General features: G+C 48.4%; 2 protein-coding genes across 2 annotated transcripts; both read right to left on the reverse strand.

Annotated features, from left to right (window-relative positions):
* Positions 1-6522: 6522 nt before the first annotated feature.
* Positions 6523-9297, reverse strand: LOC133908557 (ricin B-like lectin R40G3). Its single transcript, XM_062350636.1, has 4 exons — positions 8589-9297; positions 8180-8302; positions 7134-7362; positions 6523-6815 (listed from the first exon to the last, which is right to left on the reverse strand). Coding segments are annotated over exons 1-4 (987 nt in total). The 5' UTR covers positions 9222-9297; the 3' UTR covers positions 6523-6813.
* A 4405-nt stretch (positions 9298-13702) lies between these two features.
* On the reverse strand, positions 13703-16573 carry LOC133908566 (NAC domain-containing protein 1-like). Its single transcript, XM_062350647.1, has 3 exons — positions 16227-16573; positions 15760-16091; positions 13703-14487 (listed from the first exon to the last, which is right to left on the reverse strand). Exons 1-3 carry the CDS (start codon positions 16447-16449, stop codon positions 14011-14013), a joined length of 1032 nt encoding a protein of 343 aa, XP_062206631.1. The 5' UTR covers positions 16450-16573; the 3' UTR covers positions 13703-14010.
* Positions 16574-21448: the final 4875 nt, after the last annotated feature.

Genomic DNA, 21448 nt, shown 5'->3' on the forward strand with positions numbered 1-21448 from the left:
CCCCTATAAATATCGTGTCGTCCAACCCGCGCCGCACCAAGTTCTAAACCTAGCGACCTCCATTCACGGCGGCTCCTCCATCAGCGACCCCGAAGACTCCAACCTGGCAACTCCACCCCAGCAGCCCCACTCCTAACGACCTCCATTCACGGCGGCTCCTCCATCCCTGGTGCAGGTGACCTCCCCAGCAGCCCTCGTCAATCCCCGGCAACCTCCCTCCCCAGCGGCTCCTCCATGGCAGGCGACCCCCTGGCGGCCCTCATCCCTTCCCGACGACCATCCCTCTCCGGCGGCCCTCGTCCCTCCCCGGTGGCTCCTCCATCCCCGATGACCTCCCTCCCCAGCCAGCCACTGGTATGACCTCCTCCCCGATGGCTCTGTGATGAGATGCTCTATGATGAGACGCCATGCGCCAAATTGCTTTTATTGCTGCTCCTGTGATGACGTGTGACACCTTCCTTATCGTTGTTGTGTGAAGCCCTCGCCGTCAGCCGATGATGACTGCTAAGGCCGACCATCGTTCGATGTGCACCCTTGTTGACGATTATGAGCTGCTTGGTGCCCTTGCCTTGGTGTTGTTGCCATTGTCATGTCCATCATGTCCTGTTGTGCGGCCCTGCGCTGGTTTGCCATTTGCTGCATCTGCACCAGATAATGCTCCAGATAACATGTTCGATCAACATGACTTCCCTATCGGCGGATTTGAAGGTGACCCCCCTCCCCGTCGACGACATTCAGAAAGAGGTCCCTAACGAGAAATACCCCGTCGACGACATAGAGGCGTCCACCAAGTGCAAGCTCCTACCATCCACCATTGTTTGCTCCAATAACATCATTGAGATTGGCACGGGCTTGGCATTGCCATGCGGTGGGGAACAGACGATTCACAGACTCCCGCTACAGCCTGGTTACGCTAGGGTGTCAGTGGACTTGGTGTACACGAATTGCACGTCCCTCCCACGTCCTATTCCCCCAGAGGACAATGTCAGGACACTTGGGGAGACCGTCCACTCCTTCATCTAGTGGCCGAAGAAGTTCATAACACTGGTTGCCCCTCCACCGCCTTCGCAGCCTCTATCTCCAGTACGCGATGGTAGCGACTTCTCTTTTCTTCGTGATCCATCGAAGGTCAAATTTCCTTCTGCACCACATGAGCAAAAAAAATTGTCCAGCAAATCTAGCCAACAGTCCACCAAAATAGCACCTCCCGGAAAGCACAGAGCCAGCAAAGAAAAGGACAAGAAGTAGGTAGAAGAAGAACCTCTATCAAACACCTACATGGCATGCCAGCCGTTACTGAGCAAGAAAGCGTTAGAGCAATTGGGTTGTGCAAGTATGATTCTGCATGACCTATATATGAAGAGGTTCATGAGGAGAAACATCTTTCTCCTTGTTTTAGCGCCAAGTACCAGCGGCAACATTTCCTGCAACCAGCTAGAACCTTCCTCGTGACCTTTGAGGATTTATTCCTCCTCTATCGTCTTGATAAGCTGGACGTCGGTCTACTGAGATGCTGGACACTATAAGTGTTATTAATCGCGGTCTATACTTAATGAACCGTCTAACTCATTGATGCACTCATTCATCTACATTACTCATATGTGTAGACTTATGATTCAAGAAGCCAAGAGAGAGAATCCGAGAATCGGATTTCTCGACCCACAGGTCATCTGTGGGTCAATGATCACTTGGTCTTCAGGAGAGGTCGAGAAATACGTCGTGAAGGCCATGGTCGCTCTCTGTGGATCGAATGACCTTATTCTTCTATGGTATAACTACCGAGACTATTGGATGCTAGTTTGTATCTATACAAACAATCAACACTACATATACCTCGACTCGATGTACTACGACCCTGAGAGGTATTCAGATCTAACAAACTTGTTGACAAGGGTGTTCATGAAGTATGTTTCGATGGACGGGATTGTACGGAGAGATAAACCCTCGGCGACCCACCAACATCAGTTCCCGGTAATAATTCCTCCGTCACACATCGATTTACCATTATAATATGCATTCCATAGAACTAAATAAACCATGCACAAATTTATGCAATGTCACAAGCAGCCGCAGGGCACCAACCTCTATGGGTTCTACGTCAGTTAGAGATATTCTTTTCTTACCGATGCATTTATTTTAAAAATATGTTAGGTGCACCTGCACACTTAACGACGCAAACACCTACACCTTCACCGTTCGCATGCCTCTCAGGTAAGGGGTGCCAATATACTAGTGCATTCAATTTATTCAATAATATATCTAATATAATCATCCATCTGTAGGTTACTATGGTAATGAAGTCGAGACATCTGCATCTACACCTCCACCGTTCGCACCCTAGACGTATACAGTTGCCCCTGTGTACCATACAGGTACAACATTGCATTTTTACTAATACATTCATTTTCATATTAATAAATTCATCCGTTCGCAAACCCCTCAAGAGATTATGCATGGACGATGGTGGCAACATCGCAGTCGTTGTACCCGAGTCAGAACGATGAGCCTAGGTCAGACCCAGTGTACGACATTATTAGGGATTTCTTTGGTATTCCACTACCGAAGCATGAGACCCAGGTGGAGGTCTCGACATCCGTGATCACTACGAGGCCTACCAGGCATATTGTTCCACCGGACAACCTAACCTAATCTAAGAGCCACGTGAGGGCGAACCAGCGGCAGCGGCGATAGGACCATGATGGTTGGAACACCTGTTAGCAGTGGGGAGACAACAGTAGGATTTTATGTTGTCTTTTGTAACTTAGATGTTTGATTCATGATACATCTTCGATTCGCAAACTAGTCATCTGCTCTATTTTTCTATCTCCCTCTGATGCTATGCCTTCGTCAGCTATGTGACGAAGAGCATGTATGACACTTCTAGTCCTACATATTCGTACATGTCCGCTTTCTATGTATTACATGTACAAACATTAATACTTGACATGTTATCAATGCATTCCTTAATCCCATGTGACCGCATGTTATCAGGTTTTCAAAGTGACTTCACCTCTTGCTGCCACCTTTGCAGGGAGGTGTGACACCTAACTAACACATTTTGAGAGCGATGTGACCACAGGTTGCCATCTTTTCAGAGCTATGCGACCGCACACTGCCACCTTTTCAGAGCTATGTGATTGCACGCTACCAACTACTCAGAGTTCAATGATCACTCACTACACGAAGGCATCCAATGCATGCACTATCATAACATCTCTCTTTTCCAAAACACCACTACCATAATGTCTTATATTAATGTAATGTGTTGTTTTTCCTTATTGGTGCACAATCAAAAATAGGCTTTAGAACATTGTCAACCATTACACACCGTCCAAGCACAATTCTTTCCAACATGTGAAAAGCATTACTCCTATAGTGCATATGGAAAGTGTTACGTGATAGGAAAATCCTGGTATACTCCTGTGTATATAATGGGATTCGCACATTTAGGGAATGAAAAATAATACATGTTAAATACCAAATCAAATCCTCGATCGATGGCTAGAACACATCGATATAACTCACAGTTATTCCTCTGACCCTCAATGTGAGGCAGGATATAGCATCTTCTGACGTTACTGAGACTCTCTTGGTTCAATTGTTCCTGTAGTTCCTTGATAACGACGTGCATGTGATGGATGTATTCTTGAATGTGTGATTTTATCTGCGGGTCAATCCAGTACTGGAAACCACAATCATCCGTCTGGAAAAAGTGATGGATGGGATAAGTAAATAGTGTTGATAAAATCCCAAAGAAAGTGAGTATTATTTGTTCGTACTATGAAATGTGAACAACGGAAGAATCAACGGCATGTGTCACCGAAATGCTCATAAACTTGAACTACAGCATCATCTCCATATCGACATGGCAGCCAAAACAAGCAAGGAAGAGCATTGTGGTTTTCGTAGAAATCTCTACCATAGACATCGAAATAGGGGCGCAAAGGTGGTGGATCGATGGGGCATCGAGAGGATTAGGATACACCATTGTCTTGTTTCAATTTGAGGTCAGGAGATATGTGAGTAGAGAATCGATTGGGTTTTGTTTATATACAAGAAGTCCAGACGGTAGTAGATACATGTGGCAGCACTAAAAAGTCTACTCGCTAGACTGCACCGGCCTATTATGAAAAGCAATAAAAAGTCTATTCGTTAGAGTGCACTGGCCTATTAGGGGTACCACTGCAAAATTATGCGATAGGATTTCCTGAGACCCACCCTGATATCGCAAAAAAATCTCCCTCTAATACAGTGAACAGTTTAGGACAGTATTCCCCCCTTGTGCATATAAGGGTAATCCATCCATGGCTACTTCATCCCTCGATCACAATGAATAGTTTATGGCAGTATTCCCGCTTGTGCATATAAGGGTAACCCATCTGTGGCTACTTCATCTCCAACATAGTCCAACACAATCTCTTCTATGGCAACAACTTTCATATGGAATCTCTGCAAAGCATCAATGACATAACTTTTTCAGCTTTCACAGGGAATCCCTGCTCATTTGTCCTTATGCACAGTACTCCCTTGCTTTAGTCGCAACCATGCTCATGCACTTAGTCCATGCACCAACCCCCATCCACCATAAATAACCTCACCCTGAATTATGGATAGACCACTCCTTCCTCATCTCCACCAAAACCACCCAAGAAATATTGGAGGATTTTCATCCCTTAAGGGATCGAACCACCGATGTGCTTCTGTGGCGGCCCTTGTAGGATTCATGAGTCCTAGGACATCTCCTGCACTTATGGCAGGCGCTTCTTCATGTGTGCGAATTAGCAGCACCCACCAGTATAGCGACATAGATCACTCATGTGGCACTTTTCATATGATTTCATATATTATCTTACTAATCTCCCCTCTTATTTCAATTTTCCAGTCCCCTCAATCTATCTATGACTTCAAGGAATGGCTAGACATGGAGAAAAATGAGCACCAGAAGCGGTGGTTCGACATGGAGATACGGTGGAGAAGGGAAGCTTACAAACGTCAGGAGTACGAGCAAAAGTAAAAGAAACTACGGCTGAAGTATCAGGAGGAGGAGCGCATGAGGAAGGTGGTGAAGGAGCATGCCACGGCTGAAGTACGCGAAGTAGAGAGGAAAAGAAAGTGAGAGAGGGCCTATTGTGCTAAGGCGGAGGGCCCCGATGCCCTACGAAGGGTAAATATCCTAGGTGCACTCAGTAGAGAGCATCTATTATGACCCGGTCTATTTTCATTCCATAAGTCATGTTAGTTAGGTTTAGCAGCGTCACGCTATTATGTTAGTCTTTAGGTATACCATACATGTCAACGTTTGTTGTCGTTAAATCTTTATGGTTATGGTCCATTCACGCAGCGACAAAAAAACCCCATGTTCAATATAATATTTATCAACGTATGTAACCCCTGTGCTAGGTAATATAATAATTATATTTCATAACTACTATGGTTCGATAAATTAGATTTTGTATCCTACCAGCATTACTTTACCAAAAAAATAACTCACACAATTTACATTAACTAAATAAATAAATATCGACAAAATTACATCGAATCAAAGCTAAGGATAAAATGAACCACTCCGTGAAGCGTATACGGCAATTTGAAAAATCTGAAAGGGCAGTTAGACCTTAACATTTTTCACCGAATAATTGTGCAATATTTTTTAAATTGCCGTATACAAAAGTTATATAAAAAAATCCTAACCACCTCCTTAGAGGGCGGTGAAAGGCGGTACATCAGGGGTGGACCCTAACCGTCATCTCGGGGGCGGTAAGGTCTGACCACTTCTGGTCTAACCGCCCTATAAGAGGGTGATAAGGGTCCGATGGTACTGGTTGTGTCACCGTAGCACTCTTACAGACCTCTAAAAAGGCTGACGGTAAGTATCTATTTATGCAAATATTTTTACAAGTATATTTTTATTAATATTTATGCTAGAAAATATAAAAATAAAAAAGTCTTGGCCCTTCGTTGTTTGGACTCCAGATGCTGTGAGGCCCAGTAGACTATATACAATGAAATGAGCCCAAAAAGTCACTAGCGGGCCATACCTACAAATAAGCTCAAAAGGAAAGGAAAAAAAAAACATAATCACTTTCGAAAACTACACAATGTCGACGGCAGGTGCATGAAAGAAAATCAACTAAATTTGGTCCCGGTGCAAGCTGTAAATTATGGACGGAGACCATCAGCCTCAGAAGAAAGCAAATCTTAATCTGAGGATAATGGACACCCAAATTGACCTTCACAGAACAGCACTATCAAACAGGCATATCTTTCCGGCGGGCATAGCATGTTCCTCCTACCAGTTGCCGGCTTTGCAAGATGCAGCATTAGGTGTATGCTCAAGCTGGAATAATTAATAAAGCAGCTGCAGTCACATCATCCTGCCGGCACGAGCACGATGTGATAGCAGGGAGCGAGTGTGTGTCGTGTGAAGCAAGGAGCAGAAATGGTCTCTGATGGAACTCAGTCCCACTCCTGCACCTTGCAACTAACAACAACACGCTCACGAGTTATAGTAGCACCTGAAACTTGAAATTATCCACAATGTACCTGCCTGACACAAACCATTTGTAGCATAATAATAATCAACGTATATCCAAGGCAGGAGAGGATGTATCACATAACAAAAGCAAGGTTCATACATGTCTCAAACTTGGTACATTATCGGTTCGGTTCATACAATAATACAATCACTCGCACGAGACCAAGCAGAAACAGCACTCAGACAGGTCCACACCAGAGGCGCCCATTATTCCAGAAACGACAGTACTAGTAGTTACTCGGCTTATTAAGACGGGCGCTGCTTGAACGAGCATGTTTTCCTGCCATCAGAAGCCACAAGTTAGGCCCAACTTGGAGCAGAGCTATCATGGGTCATATGAGGACAGGTTTGCAACATCTCAGCTCTTATACAGCTAACAGCTTATTCATTTTGATGTTATGTGTCTTGTTTTGCATGAGAAGATATTCTAGCAACCAAACCGTTGGATCTTTTCGAGAACACATCAAACTGTTAAACTATCGATAATGGCATTTTCATAATTTGACTTGTAAGAATTTCAACTGAGAATGGTTTAGTGCATGGAATTCGACTGAAGCAACAGCATGTAGGTATTCATCCCAAAATCAAAAGAACTTACACCAGGGAACAATCTTCCAGCGCTGGTTGTCACCCTCGCACCACTCCCACAGCACGAGGGTGGTTCCGTCGCGCACGCCACCATGGTCCTTGTCTCCATGGAGAGCATCAAAGTTCAAGTAGATGTTGTTCACCATTCTAATGCAGCGGAATCCATCCCCGACGTCCCTGCTCTCTGTCCACAGGACGGACTCATCCAGGTATTCTGGATCGTAGCTAGCCAGGCGAACCTAATAAGTCCAGTGAAAATAACAGGAGTAAGAATCAGGAAAAGGTCATACTTTCTTAGTTGTGAAGCAGAGGATGAGTGTGAGGACATAACCATGCATACCACAACTCGTAGCAAACTAGCAATTACCAAATTATTTCATGGTCACCAAAGGAGTAGTGTGATATGCACATGGATGCGGATTTTTTTCAAACACCATTGGCGGATCTAAACCGTTGACTTGGTAAAGCAGTAAGGTACAGTCCTAATTGTACAATATTTGCAGAACATGACAATGATTAAGCAAACATTAATCCAAAGCAGGAGAAATGTCATTCATGTGATTCGTGCTGGTTTATAATACTTCAAACGAAGGGTAGAACCCTAGGTAGTTGATAACTGAGACAAATAGCTATCCTTGGGAATGCGATTCGCAATGAGGTGAAAGACAAGAGGTAATCCTGCGAATAAGTTCGATTGTGTATGCTAATTCGAGCTTGTTATTCATATGTGGTACTCTTTGCAGATGGAAGGAAATCTAGTACAATGTTAGGCAGCATGGAATGTGTGCGCGCAAATCAAGTTTGCGAGCACGCATTGTGATATTCAAGCAGGCATGAGTCTTGAAGTTGGAAGATGCATGCTGTGATAATACAGTTGCACAGAGCACAGAGCACAGTTTCAGTAGCACCTGTGATAATACAGTTGGAAGATGCATGCTGTGATAATACAGTTGCACAGAGCACAGAGCACAGTTCCAGTAGCACCTGTGATAATACAGTTGGAAGATGCATGCTAAAAGTAGGATGAATGAAGCAGCATTGAGCGGTGCGACTTACAGGGTGGGACTGGCCGAGGGAGTGCTTGAGAGCCTCTCCGGTAGCCTTGTTGACGAGGACGATGGCAGGGTAGCCTTCCTCATCCTTCACCCTCGTGCTGTACTTCATGTCCTTGATCCAGTTCTGTGCATCACAAGCAAAATTAAAAAATGTTATCACGATTCACGAGACAAGGAGGAGAAAATGTCAAAAAGGCACAATTCTTTTCTGTGTGTTCCCCAATCCCCAGAAAGAAAAAGACAAAGGAGGATTGGATCAACGAAGATGCCAAATTTCTGAGGAACACCGGAAGTCCTCGTCCAGATCACGAGATCAGAATTCGGATTTGGGATTCCGCATGTCTACATCAACATCCAACAGCAAAAGGAAAAAAAGAGTGATCTCGGCAGAACTTAATCGTAATTCGTACCTGCGCGTCGTCGTCGCGATCCGTGCGCACGAGGCAGACCTTGCCGTCGCGGGCAGCGAGGCTGTACTGCTCCTCCCCGGCCTTGCAGAAGATCCTGAACATCTGCTGCCTCACGGGCAGGGCGGCACCACCCCCGCCGCCGTGGTGCGGGCGGGTCTCGTGGCCGTACTCGGATCCGCCACCTCCGTAGCCGCCGCTGCCGCCTTGGTGCGGGCGGGTCTCGTCGCCATAGCCCGGTCCGCCACCCCCGTATCCTCCGCCGAGGCCGCCGCCCCCGTAGTGCGGCCTCTCGTCGCCGACCTCGTGCGAGACGTGGACGACGTTGCCGTACCCGCCGGCGCCGTAGGCCGGAGCGGGCACGCGGCCGCCATATCCGTCGTCGTCACGGCCGTAGGCCGTGGGAGGCGGGTGGCGGTCGTAGGCGTCGCCGCCGCCGTACGCGGAGGAGGGGGGCGGCGGGCGGGCGTAGGGGTCGGCGTCGTCGCGGCCGTAGTGGGGAGGGGGCGCCTGGCCGTAGCCGTAGGCAGGGTCGGCGGCGTCCGAGCGGCCGTAGGCTGGGGGAGGCGGGCCACGGCGGTCGTCGTCGTCGTCGTCGCGGCGGTGGCCGTGGTGGTGGCGGTGCGGGAACTCCATGGGCAGCGTCGAATGGCAAATGGATCGATCAGAGTCAGACCGGGGATCGGGCCGAACCGACGAGGTGGAGGCTTATATAATCCGGTCCGGTCCGGCCGGTCGGAGTGGGTTGGCTCCGCCTCCGCGTGGAGCTCACGCGTTGGGTCAGACCGGATCGGATCCGATCGGATCGGAGGATGGAGCGAGTGCTTTCGATGCGCGTCGTGGTCGGGGACGACAGCGACGTGGTACCGGCGATGTGTCGCGACCGACGGCTCCGACTGAAATCTCAGGTGGAAGGATCATGATAGATGGCGACAGGCATGGCTTCGTGTCATTGCACCGACCACGTACGATACGACCTGGTGGCTGCACAAACCAGCTGCTCCAGGAACCAGTATCGGTACATACGGTGGCGGAGACCTGAGATTACGACTTTATTTATCAAGATTCATATTCTGTTATCTGCTATTTACATATAAATAAATATTTTATCTGTAGGTATTGTGATAGAAACACACTCTTCGATACGTACACAGTGGTGTGGTTCGTGTGCGTCACCATCTAACCGAAAAAAAAACATACATGCTCTGCATTATTATTCATCACCCTCTTTTTCTTTCATATTTCTTTATTGGATATAGACAGACTTTGCACTGATCTCCTTCCTGCCTGCCTGTACGTGCACAACAGACCGAGAGACTATTGACTTCTCTCTAGGGAATTGTAATTGTAACAAGCTCGAGCTTAGGCAGCCAGCTCGAGCTTAGGCAGCCAGCTCGCCCGTGCTCTGCTCGTTTATTACAATTCTATACATCTAACGCTAGGTATATACACCTTGTGAATCAAACTGTTTCAGGCCGAATTCCGGACACATCGAGTGGTTGCGATTAATCGTGTTGTTCATGTTTGATTCAAACTTGCTCCATCATTTTTTTTGGGACAAACTCCACCAGTTAGATGCTAACAAAGTAAAACCTTCTCTAGAAAAGAAAATCAGTAGTCGGAAAATCAGTAATATATGTTGCACTTTCGTACTGGGCCTGAAGACTTTGGCCCATGCACTCTTTCATGGTCCACGGCTCGGTCCTCTTGCAGGCACCACCTGAGGACCGAATACGAGAATACGACCTATTACCATTGAGAAAAGAGTTGGCCCATGGCGTTGCTTAAGGAAAAAAGAGATATTTGGCTCGTTGTGTTTTAACCCTTTCTACCGTTTTTCCTTCGCAAAATTTAACAACATTTTCCTAATCTTTTCTAAGCATTTTCCTAACTGGAGGACATATATACTAACCATTGAGAATTTTTTACAAACCTCTACATATGTATGTTTTTTCTGACGAATCTGTATATCATTTCAAATAGTTTGGTCATTTTCACATGACACGCTCTCTTCTAAGTATGGTATTGACGCAAATCCTATACTAATCATTCGCTGCATGCAATTCCTCTCTCCTTTTTCTAGCAAGAGCCATCCATTTATGGATAAGTGCTTCTTCCTCCAACTTGCTGGGATAGGTATGTATGTGTCCCTCTGTGTCTACTTCCTTTAATTTCACTACTATTTAATATCACATATATACATTCTATCAATATCAGTTCAACAGTAATCGGTATTAAAGACGTATCAGTACCGGTTCTTAAACTCTTCACGCGCGAAAAGCCACTGAGGAACAATGAACCGGCACTGATAGTTACTATCAGTGTCGGTTCTAGACACGAACTGGTACTAATATATCAGTACCAGTTCTAGCCACGAACCATCACTGATACTAGTCATGGTCACACCTCATCTTAAAAAATTTATAACTTTTTCATATGAAGTCGGATGGGGAAAAGCTGTATATAAAATTATAGCCCTCGACGAGATGTACAACTTTGTAGTTAACAACTTTTTATTTGAGGTCATTTAGATGTCCAAATAGCAATTAAAATATTTGTTCAAAAGATATAAAAGGATTTATTATGCTACTATACTCATGAACGAACGATAGCTGAGATGGTTAGAGGTGTCACGCATAGGCTATGAAGTCTTGAGTTCGAGTCTTGGTTATCGCATGCGAGTGAATATCGCGTGACTTGCAAATGTTGGGCGTGGTCGGCTGGGTAGCCTTTGGTCAGGTGAGGGTCACGAAAAAAAAATTAAAAGCTTTTTAAGCCTAAAAAACTTTTAATCGAGAATGGGACTATCTGAGCCGGTTGGTAGCTCCAACCGGCACTGATAATGATTTTCAGTGTTAATTCTATACCCAGCACTGATAATTAGTAATTATTAGTATCGAATAATCAGTGTCGGTTCAAAACCCATCACTAATGATGATTTTGAACCGATACTGAGAGTATCTGAAGTAGTGTTTGTGTTTGGGTGCAATGAGGAAAGCATCAAACCTTTAAGGGCAACAAAGCAAATAAAAAGACGAGACGTCACGTCGCTATCCGATTTTGCTAGTTTGACACTCCAATTCCGGCACTTGTGCACGTCTCTTCCTCCCAAATTAACCATCTTAATTGTGATCAATAGGTACAGCATGGCCCATCATCAAAACGGGTGTGATTCGGGCATTCAACGCGCTGCTGATCCTACTGGATCGATCAGGGTGCTCCACCGCCGGCGCCGGGTCGGTCTACAGCACCTAGCTCCAGCTGGTAATCAGCAAAGTAAATTCTATAAGATTTTTTATTAAAAGAGCTATACGAGACTCTGATATATGTTTTTTTTTTATTCAACGGTTAATATATATAACTGAGAGAAAAAAAAAGAACATATAACATATATAAAAGATAATCTTTCTGTAAGATTGAATCTCATAGAATTTCCTTGGGCAACCAAATACCAGCTATGCATATGGAGGCTCCATAGCCGCGAAAGGTTTTGACACGCGCGCTGACAGTACTGGTCGCATCGAAGGTTTGGAAAGAGCGCATGCAACAGCCGTGCATGCCTTCAACTTCACAGCGCTAGCTGCAGCCGATAGCTTTGGCTCAGGAGTCAGGAGATCGTCGACGAGGGACGGACTTGGGCTGCTGCCAGGTTCCATGGCTTGTCACGGTTGCTGTCAGCCCGCTTGGAGCTCTCTAGTGCTCGTTCTTTCCCGGTCACTTTGTGTTCTTTTAAGAGCTACACCCGGAAATGCCAGTCCACTCACTACTCGACTACCGACTTTGAAATGCGAGACAATTATTTCATTCAGTCTGGCGGCAATGAACACAAATAAAAGAAAAGGCAACTCACCTATTCATTCAACGAAAAAAATGTCACTCAAAGTAAGTCAATGAAAAAGCCCCTTACTCCAATCAGTTAGTTAATCTTAACTAGGAAATGCAAGTCCAATTAGTTAGTTAATTTTCACTAGGAAATGCAAGTAAGGAGGCATCTCATCTAGGAACTGAACCCACTAACTTCTACTTAATACAATATTCCAAGAACAAAAAATCAAGTAGTAGTAGTTAAAGTGCTCGCTCATCATCTAGGGAATAACTACGATAAATAAATAAGTGTTTCTGCTTATGAAAGGAAAGCTCAACTAGCTAGCTTCAACGAAAGGAGAAAGTGTCACATAATTGCCGGCTGCTGTCAATTTTGTATTAAAAATGAGAGACGCCTGACATGCCGAAAGTACAACCAAAAGAACAGTAGCAAAGGGGAGAAAACCCCACCCCCAGCCAAAGCCAAGGTTTCCCAAAATAGAACCAGTAAAAGACAAGTGGGATGGACGGAAGCTAATCTCATGCAACAAAACATCCCAAGTGATGCGCCCCTGCAAAGACCCAGATACCCACCTCTTCTAAAACAAAGTTAAGAATATCTGCAACCGACTTCTCTTTCTTGTTAAAGGTGTGTCTATTACACTCCTTCCAGATCTCCCAAGAAACCAACATAACCAAAGATTATAGGGCGTTCCGATAGAGAGAGATACAATTCATTATGGCGGACCACCATTCCTGAACTGACTGGGTTTGTGGCCAAGACTCTAGGTGGATGGGGCGCTGCTTCATTTTCCTTCCGATGCCCTGCCATACTCTCTTGGTATAGGGGCATTCGGCCACCAAATGGAGATAGGACTCAGGAGAGTTCTTGCACAACGTGCAAATAGGATTGCAGGATCATACTCTACGGGTCAGGTGTTCAAGCAGTAGGTGTTCAAGCAGTCCACAGATGATTCTGAATGGCAAGCCACGTGAAAAACTTGCGTCCAATCCTTCCAAATAAGCCTATCACATCCAGTGGGGATGGAACCCCTTAACATTGTGGCATATGCAGATCGCACCGAGCAGACACTCTGGCTATCCAAGAAATGGAGGTCACTTTGTGTTCTAGTGTTTGTTTGTTTGTTTTATCGTTTCCCACTTAATTGTAGCATGTTTCTGTCAGTAAACTCTTCTCTTCTTAATTTGAGAACGTTCTCGAAAAAAAATAATTGGAAACAATGCTTATAGATGTTCAGTTAATTATATTCATCCAAAATTCCAAATACACTACAGTACTTCATTCACATGTATATTGAAAGAGGTTCATATAAATTTTATTCAACAAATGTGTTCTTTCACTTACAAGTTATTACAACCTACCTATACCTAGCTAGTTACACACATAACATTTAAAATCAGATCTAGCTATAGTGAAATCTTCACTATAATTTTTCTTTTCTTAATACTGCTACTTGTTACAATACGATACTTTAAATTTGGTGTATATTCGTAATCAATAAATAAATGATGAATTCCATCCACATCAATACGAACCAATAAATAATCTTCAATATATTCTTCCCTTATCCCTAGTTAGCTGGGAGGATGTATGCATGCATCATATTCTGTCCTGAGAAGGCTGATCTGGGCCAAAGCCAAACACGGTGTAAGTGTTCGTCACAGTGGATGCATCACTCGACAACCTCTTGTTTGACGCGTGTAGCATCGTCTCCATGTTAGTGTTGGAGTAATCCTCCATTAATCGCCTCTTGTGCGAGCTCTGCTGCGCCACTGAGCTGCTATACTCGTTGTTGGTGACGAGGAACCGGTCGGCGGCGCCGGAGCTATTGCCCGTGCCGAGCTGCGCCGGCGGTAGGCTCTCGAAGAGCTCGGACACGGCCGAGTAGTCCAAGAGGTAGTCCGAGATGGACGGCGGCCGCGGCAGCAGGCCAGCGGGCACGTACGCGGCGACGGAGACGGAGTCGCCTTGCTGCTGGCCGTGGCCGTCCATGGAGGGCTCGGTGTCGTGCGGCGGCGACGAGTACCCGTGTGGGCTGGCCTTCTTGTAGATTCTGCACAGCACCCAGTCATCCAGCTGCATCCATGATCAATTAATAGACAAACACTGGTCAGTGATCGCTCAGACAGGATTGCATGCATCTCTAATTAATTTGGCGGATACTATTTATCAATAGTTTGTTTTTTAGACGATGACTTTGAGCCATTAAATAACCATCTAACGGCTCATAGCCATCTTTAACCTCCCGTCTACCTCCTGTCCTCACATCCGTCTTCCACCGCTCGCCGGCTCCGGTCCTCCTCCACCCACCTCCTACCCTCCTGCACCCATATATCTCTAGCCACGCTATCGTCGTCGGATCCATCGTCGCCCGTCGCCACACTAATCCAATGTCCTTATTACCTCCTTAACCTGGCACTGACCCAACAACCATCCTTCACAGCCCGCGGCTGACAACGCTCCCGCAATCTCATCGCTCTGCCCTCGTGCCTACCTCCACCGACCAACCTCTCTCCTCAAGATCTCTCCTAAGTTCGGCAAAGAAGGAGCCCCCACCCCCCTCACACACACAAATCAATCACCTTCTCTTATCCCGTCGGTGTTTTTTTGTCTCAACAGATTTTCTAAATTTCAAACATCTAAAATTTAGTATGCGTGAATTAATTGACAGCTTGAAATTAAGGTAGGTCCAGGTGTGTGTGATACTGATAAGGACGCAAAAATAATTGGCAGAGGAGAAGAGCAGCACGGATATATCGCATCTCCTGTATATCGTCCAGCGACAGCAAAGTCTCTATCGCTCGAGCAAACTAAAGCCTCTTTACGAGAGAGGACATCTGAGGGGAAAAGAAATAATGCAGTGGTTCATGGATCTCGGGAACTTGCTTAAGCTGGCATCCACACACAAGCAACAAGAAGAAAATTGTGAAAAGTAACAAGGAAAAAAAACAGAAATATTCCTATAGCTAGCCCCCCTTGTGCTTGTAGTCCTTGCAACCAAGAAAACAGCAACACTGCACCGTCCTCCTCCTCCTCAAAAACAAGTACACTAACAAATTTCTCAACGACAGCAATACTTTTAAAAGCAAGAAGAAATACGCATAATAGATCGAAAACAACCATAAATTAAGCTGGTGTAATTTAATTACGGTGATTGAAAAAGTATATGTATTCCTAAATTTTCTCAACGATTTATATGTACTCCTGAATTGAATTTTGGATATGATATAGAATCTATATATGCTAGCTCCTGATTGTGAATCCACGTGTTAGGAACTAGCGAATGGTGGAGCTTAGATATGCATGCATGCTTGGGGGACTGGTGTGATAATCTCAGATCATACGTACCCTCATGGACGAGTTCTTGAACCTCGTGGGTCTGTACGTCTTGGCGGCGGTGAGCGCTTCGGCGAGGCGGTACTCGTGCATGATCCAGCTCGTCTTCATCCCTTTGGGAGGGCGGCCCATGTAGAAGACGAGCGACTTCTTGACGCCGATCATGTCGCGGCTCTCCTCGGTGCCAGCGTCGACGGTGGCAGTGGAGAACGCGATGGGTTTGTCGGTGCCGGTGGCCTTCCAGTAGCCGGATCCGGCGGCGCGGTTGGGGCGGACGCCGTTGGGGTACTTGCGGTCCCTCGGGCTGAAGAAGTACCACTCGGCCTCCCCGAACACGGCCATGGCTGCATATGCGTGCATCGTGCGCGGAGTCATGGACATGGAGATCCACACGATCATGATCATGTACGTGACATGCATGTGCAGAAGCTGGCCAGCTACTAGCCATGAACATGAAGATGCAAAGCATGAACATATACCTGGCAGATCCCATGGATCGAACTTGTAGATATCTACCTCGGCGATGACTGGGGCCGGGCAGGGCGTGGCGGCGGCGCGCTTGCGGAGGTAGTGGAGGATGAGCTCCTCGTCCGTCGGGTGGAACCGGAACCCCGGCGGCAGCGCGGTGCACGGGCTCGGCATGTTTCCGCGCTCCCCTGACGATGATGACGCCGCCGCCGCCAGTGCAAGTTCAATTGTCATCAGCAATAAAGCTAGGTGTGTAGCGTAAGGGTGGGGGAAGGTAGAAATGGCGAGAGACCTGAAATTTTGCGAGGTGGGGGGTGGGGGCTGTTATATACATACTAGTATAAGCTAGGCAGGCAGGGAAGGTTAGTTGATCAAGGAAGACGAAGGTTGCTGCCTAGCTAGGTGCATGTACAAAATTAATTAGATTTTTAATTGCCCGGCCTGGATCATTCCCGCCTTTGATACAGCAGGAACCGACGGCGATAAACTGGAGGACGCCGGCAGCCGGTGCACGTACGCCGGAAGGAAATTTTTTACACGTGCATGTGCGCATATAGCTCATTCATGTTTAATTTCATGCGTGCACATATAGATTTGTGTTGAATGGATAGATGAAAAAATTATTAAATAAGTGAGACAATCAACAGATATGTAAATATTAAGTGAGAAAAATAAACGAATGAAATTAAACATGCGTGCACAGATGGATATGGAGTTGCAACGCCTGAGGAGAGCGATGATCGATGCATGCATGCACGCGTGTCGATCGACCAATCTATCCCCCGTGTACGTTGACGATCCCTATGAATGAATATTCACGACAATTAAGTAGCATATCTCTCTTATCACATCCGTAGCTCCGTACGGTACGTATTCCCACTCTGCTACGTGCTGAAATTGCAACATACGCGTCGATCTCATATGTACGTACGTGCGTGCGTGCGTGCAGTCGTGCTAGTATTTCTACTAGCTACTACACGATCGATCAATTGAAACCGAAATGACTGGCCCTAGTTTTTAGCCGTTGTATCTCTAGCTTGCATCGACTTTTATTGCGCCTTTTGCTATAACAACGTACTCCAGTAGGAAGATAGCTAGATAGTCCAAAGTCGCTGGAGCTACTTTGCATGCACACAAGTTTTCTTCCACTCCTACTCCACAAGAACATGAGTGATCGATCGAGATCCATCTCACCTGATGGAGAAATAAACTAATTAAGTTGTCACGAATAAATTGTCTTTTTAAGTACATATATATTACTCCATAAATTTTGCTTGCATGGTGATGTGTCAGCAACTGAATCTGTGACGTTTTGGAGAGATGGGCACTAGCTCACGAGCTGTGAGCCATCCGCTGCATAGGGGTGCTCAATGATTTTCCTTCAATTCAAGCTCTGCCACCGAATATATATGAGCAAGCGTACGTGTTTTCGACTTGGAGATCGGCACATCATTTCTCACCGAGATCCCTATATAGACGTACACAGATAACAGACCATTTAGAGAAGCCGCACGGCCGGGCCGGGGTGACAAATGGAGCCGTGTCCCGAAGTCACAGGTGAAGCATAAAGCTGGCGAATGGGATTGTTGGGACTGAAGTCGTCCCCCTCGGGTGACTCGGGACGACTCCCCCTCCCCCCACCGCCTAGCTCTCTCCACTGTCGCAACCCGTTCAGTTGTCGCCACTATTGGTGATCTACTCTAGCGGCAGCGGCCCCTCTCTCTTCCACTCATTTTCTCCTCTCCTTCCTTCTCTATCCCTCCTGTCGGCTAGTCTTCTCCATCGTGAGATGCTGCCGGGCCTGACTTGTCCTCGTCGGATCCACTCCGGCCTGACCGGATCTAGTCTCTTGCCGGTCGGATCTGGGTCTTGATGGCCTGGTCACAGCGGTTTCGCGCCTCTCCGGTGCTATGGTGTGGTGATGGCCAGTGGCACGCTGTCAGCGCCCGGTGCGGCTTCTATCAGGCTCAGTCGTGACTGTTCCACCGGCTCTTGCTGGTGCGTGGGCCGATGGTGTGCTGCCAGCGTTGGTTCTCGACGTCCGTGTGAGTGTAGGCACTTGCTGGCTCTGCAGCATGTGCTGGCCATCCTGTGGCAATGTTGTGGCGGCGCATGCGTGGGCGTGGCACCACGGCCTCCGCTGCTTGAGTGTTCGCCACCGCCTTGGTGTCGCCGCTGTGGGGACCACCGCTGTGGTGGCGCAGCCATGGCGCTGCGTGTGTTCGCCGTGGGGGCTGTCGTTGTGGTGCTGCTAGCCGACGTGGTGCCACTGTCATTTCTACCATAGTGCTGCTCGTGTGTTCGCCTCCATCGTGGTTGTGTCCAGCATCCTCCTCTTCTGCGGATTTGGGCCCGTGGGGAGCTTCGTGGCCCTGGGATGACCAGGGGATGGTGCGGCTGTGAGGTGGTGGAGTTGATGCTGCTTGGGTTTTGGCCCTTGCGCGGGCTAGCCATGCACGGGGGGTAGGTTGTGGGAGTCGTTGGCGAAAGCTTTGCCTGGATTTTAGCCAGTTTCGATGACGGCGATGCCCTCAGGCACCGTTCTTCTCCTTGGAGACGTTGTCAGGGTATCTCCCCACTCCCCTCCCCCTGGACCTTCTGGGTGAAAACCTGGTTCAGACAACCGGACGGACAACGGCGGCGACTCAACATCGCGTCCTCCTTGGAGGCATCGCTCTGGAGGTCATGTTCTAATGCTACGGTGGTCGTCCGCCCAGTGGCGACTTGGTCGGGTTCAGTATAAACCGTCGTTGGTTTCTTATGTAGATTTACCCCTACGTCCCCGTTTCACGATGGCTTTTCTTTTCGGTTTGGCTCTTCTCGACAGCGTTTTGTTCCAATGCGCGCTCCTCCGAAGCGATGCGCTATTGTCGGAGGGTGAACTCCACAAGCGGGGATCCGGAGGGACCCCCTTTGGATTCGGCTGGGGGGATGATTCTGAATCCGTTTTGCGGGTGAAATAAATGGGAGTAAATGCGATGCAGGTGGAATGGAATGATCGGGTGCAGGAAGTGGTAAATGCTCGGGGGATTTTTAGACAGGTTCAGGTCGCACTGAGCGTAACACCCTACTCCTGTGTGTATGCTATAAATGCTCTGAGTGAATCTCTGAGTGTTTGCTGGGTTACAAGAATATTTGTCTAGTCTAGAGCTTCGTGCTCCTTATTCTTCGGTGATCTGAGCTTCTGTGTTCGTCTCTTGCTTCCGTCTTTCGATCGGTCTTTTTTCGATCTCTTCAACTCGTCCTTCTCCCAGGGAGCCTGCCCAGCTTTATACTCGCCGAGACGGTAGCGTGCCCGGAAAGGGATGGCGCGAGTTCCAAGACGCCATAAATGGAAAGCGACCATCATGGGCTGCTACGCGAGGTGACGGGGAGGGTTGAAAAAGCGCTCCGCCCGGTCTTGTAAGTCATCATGCCATTTTTCAACTGGCGCCACGGGGAGGTCCCACCGGGCAGCTACCGAGCAGCCCGGCGTGCCCGCCTGGTCAGAGCAAATCCGACACAACAGGGCGGCAGGCGGGGAGCCTTGGGCTTCGCGACTCTATCTTGAGGCGCGCCGGATGACGCGGGATGGGACCCGTGCATTAAATGTCCCCACGCCTCCCTGCTAGGCCGTGGCAGGGACTGTCAGCAAGCGTGGGGGGAGCAGTTGGAAGCGACAGGCCACGCGCCCTCTTAAATGCGACATCGGGCTCTCATCGGTTGACACCTCACCGCTGGACCTCTGTGGGGGCCACCGGCGAAGATCTTCTTAGGCCCTCGGGGAACCGAGTGCTGGGGGGCCACTGTTCACAGCCCCGAGCACTCTCTCCCAGATATGCCCTTTCTTGATCCTAGGGGAACCGAGTGCTCAGGGCCACTGTTCACGGCCATGAGCACTCTCTCCCGAAACTGACTGTTCGGATCCTCGGGGAACCGAGTGCTCGGGGGCCACTGCTCGTGGCCCCTAGCACTCTCTCCCGGAACTGGCTTCTCTTGGGTCCTCGGGGAACCGAGTGCTCGGGGGCCACTGTTCGTGGCCCCGAGCACCCTCTTCTCGGAACTGGGCTTTTCATGTCGTCGGGGGACTTAAGTGCTCGGGGGTCACTGTCCGCAGCCCTGAGCACTCTCTTCCCGGTACTTAGTCTTCTAGGGTCATCGGGGAACTCGGGCACTCGGGGACCACTGTTCATGGCTCCGAGCATCCTCTCCCGGAACTTGGTCTTCTCGGACCTCAGGGAGATATCCCCCGAGGGAGGATGCCACGTAGCACTCTGCTGTTCTGACCTCAGGACTCGGGGACCTCTGGTTCCTGTGTCACTGACAGCAGCCCCCGGGCCCATTGGTAGGCGATGGCCCAGAGACTGCAAATGGGGCTTTTGGTACGACCTAGCAGGGAGCCGAGCGGACGTGCGTCCATCCGACTCCCGAGGCGCATGATAACAAGGCGGGCGGCGCGCGTGGCAACCGCGCAGATCAAGGATAGTGCGCCTGGCAACCGCACGGATCGAGGGAGATTCGCTTGGCGCCCGCGCCGAATGAGGAAATGCGCCTCGCCGAATGCGCCGCGGAAAGCGCCGTTTGAAATCCCCAGGACATAAAATGGAGAGGGGAGCGAACCATTGCCCCTTTACGTCATTCTTGCGATCGATACTCTTGCTTTCTTCTTTCTTACGCTCGAGAGCTCTCGCCCTCCCTTCGGCCCGCAGCGCTCTCTTTCCCCCACTCGTCACAGTGCACTCCCTACTCTTGACAGAATGCCAAGGGCAGGAAGCAGCCGTCGCGACAAGGGGCCTGACAGCGTGCTGCCGGAGTCGAGGATTGTCAACGAGGAGGGGGCGGAGAAGGTCCGCAAACTTATGGTGCCCGAGGGCCAGCGGGAGGTGTCGGTGGTGACGCTGGTGAGCTTCCCACCCATCACGGACCGGCCGGAGCGCATCGTCATCTTCGTTTCCTTCGTCGCCATCGGGCTGGTGCCGCCGTTCTCCACGTTCTTCCTCCAAGTACTGGACACGTTCGGCATCCAGCTGATTCACCTGAGTCCGAACTCAGTGGTCATCGTGGCCATCTTCGCGCACTTCTGCGAAATGTTCGTGGGAGTGCCACCGTCGGTGGCCTTGTTCCGCCACTTCTTCGTCCTGCGGCCGGCCGGGAAGAAGAGAGGATCCTCCATCGCGGACGTCGTCGGCTGCTGCAACTTCCGGCTGCGGGATGGGCTGGTCGAGCTGTACATCCCACAGATACTGCAGAGCAA

The sequence above is a fragment of the Phragmites australis genome, chromosome 1 (genome assembly GCF_958298935.1).
Source record: "Phragmites australis chromosome 1, lpPhrAust1.1, whole genome shotgun sequence".
Taxonomy (NCBI): domain Eukaryota; kingdom Viridiplantae; phylum Streptophyta; class Magnoliopsida; order Poales; family Poaceae; genus Phragmites; species Phragmites australis.

Excerpts from the sequence above, each read along its gene's own strand:
- LOC133908557 (XM_062350636.1), bottom strand. The coding sequence starts at position 9,221 with ATGGAGTTCCCGCACCGCCACCACCACGGCCACCGCCGCGACGACGAC. Across the intron at positions 8,303-8,588 it reads ATCGCGACGACGACGCGCAG|AACTGGATCAAGGACATGAA; the intron begins GTACGAATTACG and ends TGTGATGCACAG. Across the intron at positions 7,363-8,179 it reads CCCTCGGCCAGTCCCACCCT|GTTCGCCTGGCTAGCTACGA; the intron begins GTAAGTCGCACC and ends TGGACTTATTAG.
- LOC133908566 (XM_062350647.1), bottom strand. The coding sequence starts at position 16,449 with ATGACAATTGAACTTGCACTGGCGGCGGCGGCGTCATCATCGTCAGGG. Across the intron at positions 16,092-16,226 it reads CGATCCATGGGATCTGCCAG|CCATGGCCGTGTTCGGGGAG; the intron begins GTATATGTTCAT and ends ACGCATATGCAG. Across the intron at positions 14,488-15,759 it reads TCAAGAACTCGTCCATGAGG|CTGGATGACTGGGTGCTGTG; the intron begins GTACGTATGATC and ends TCATGGATGCAG.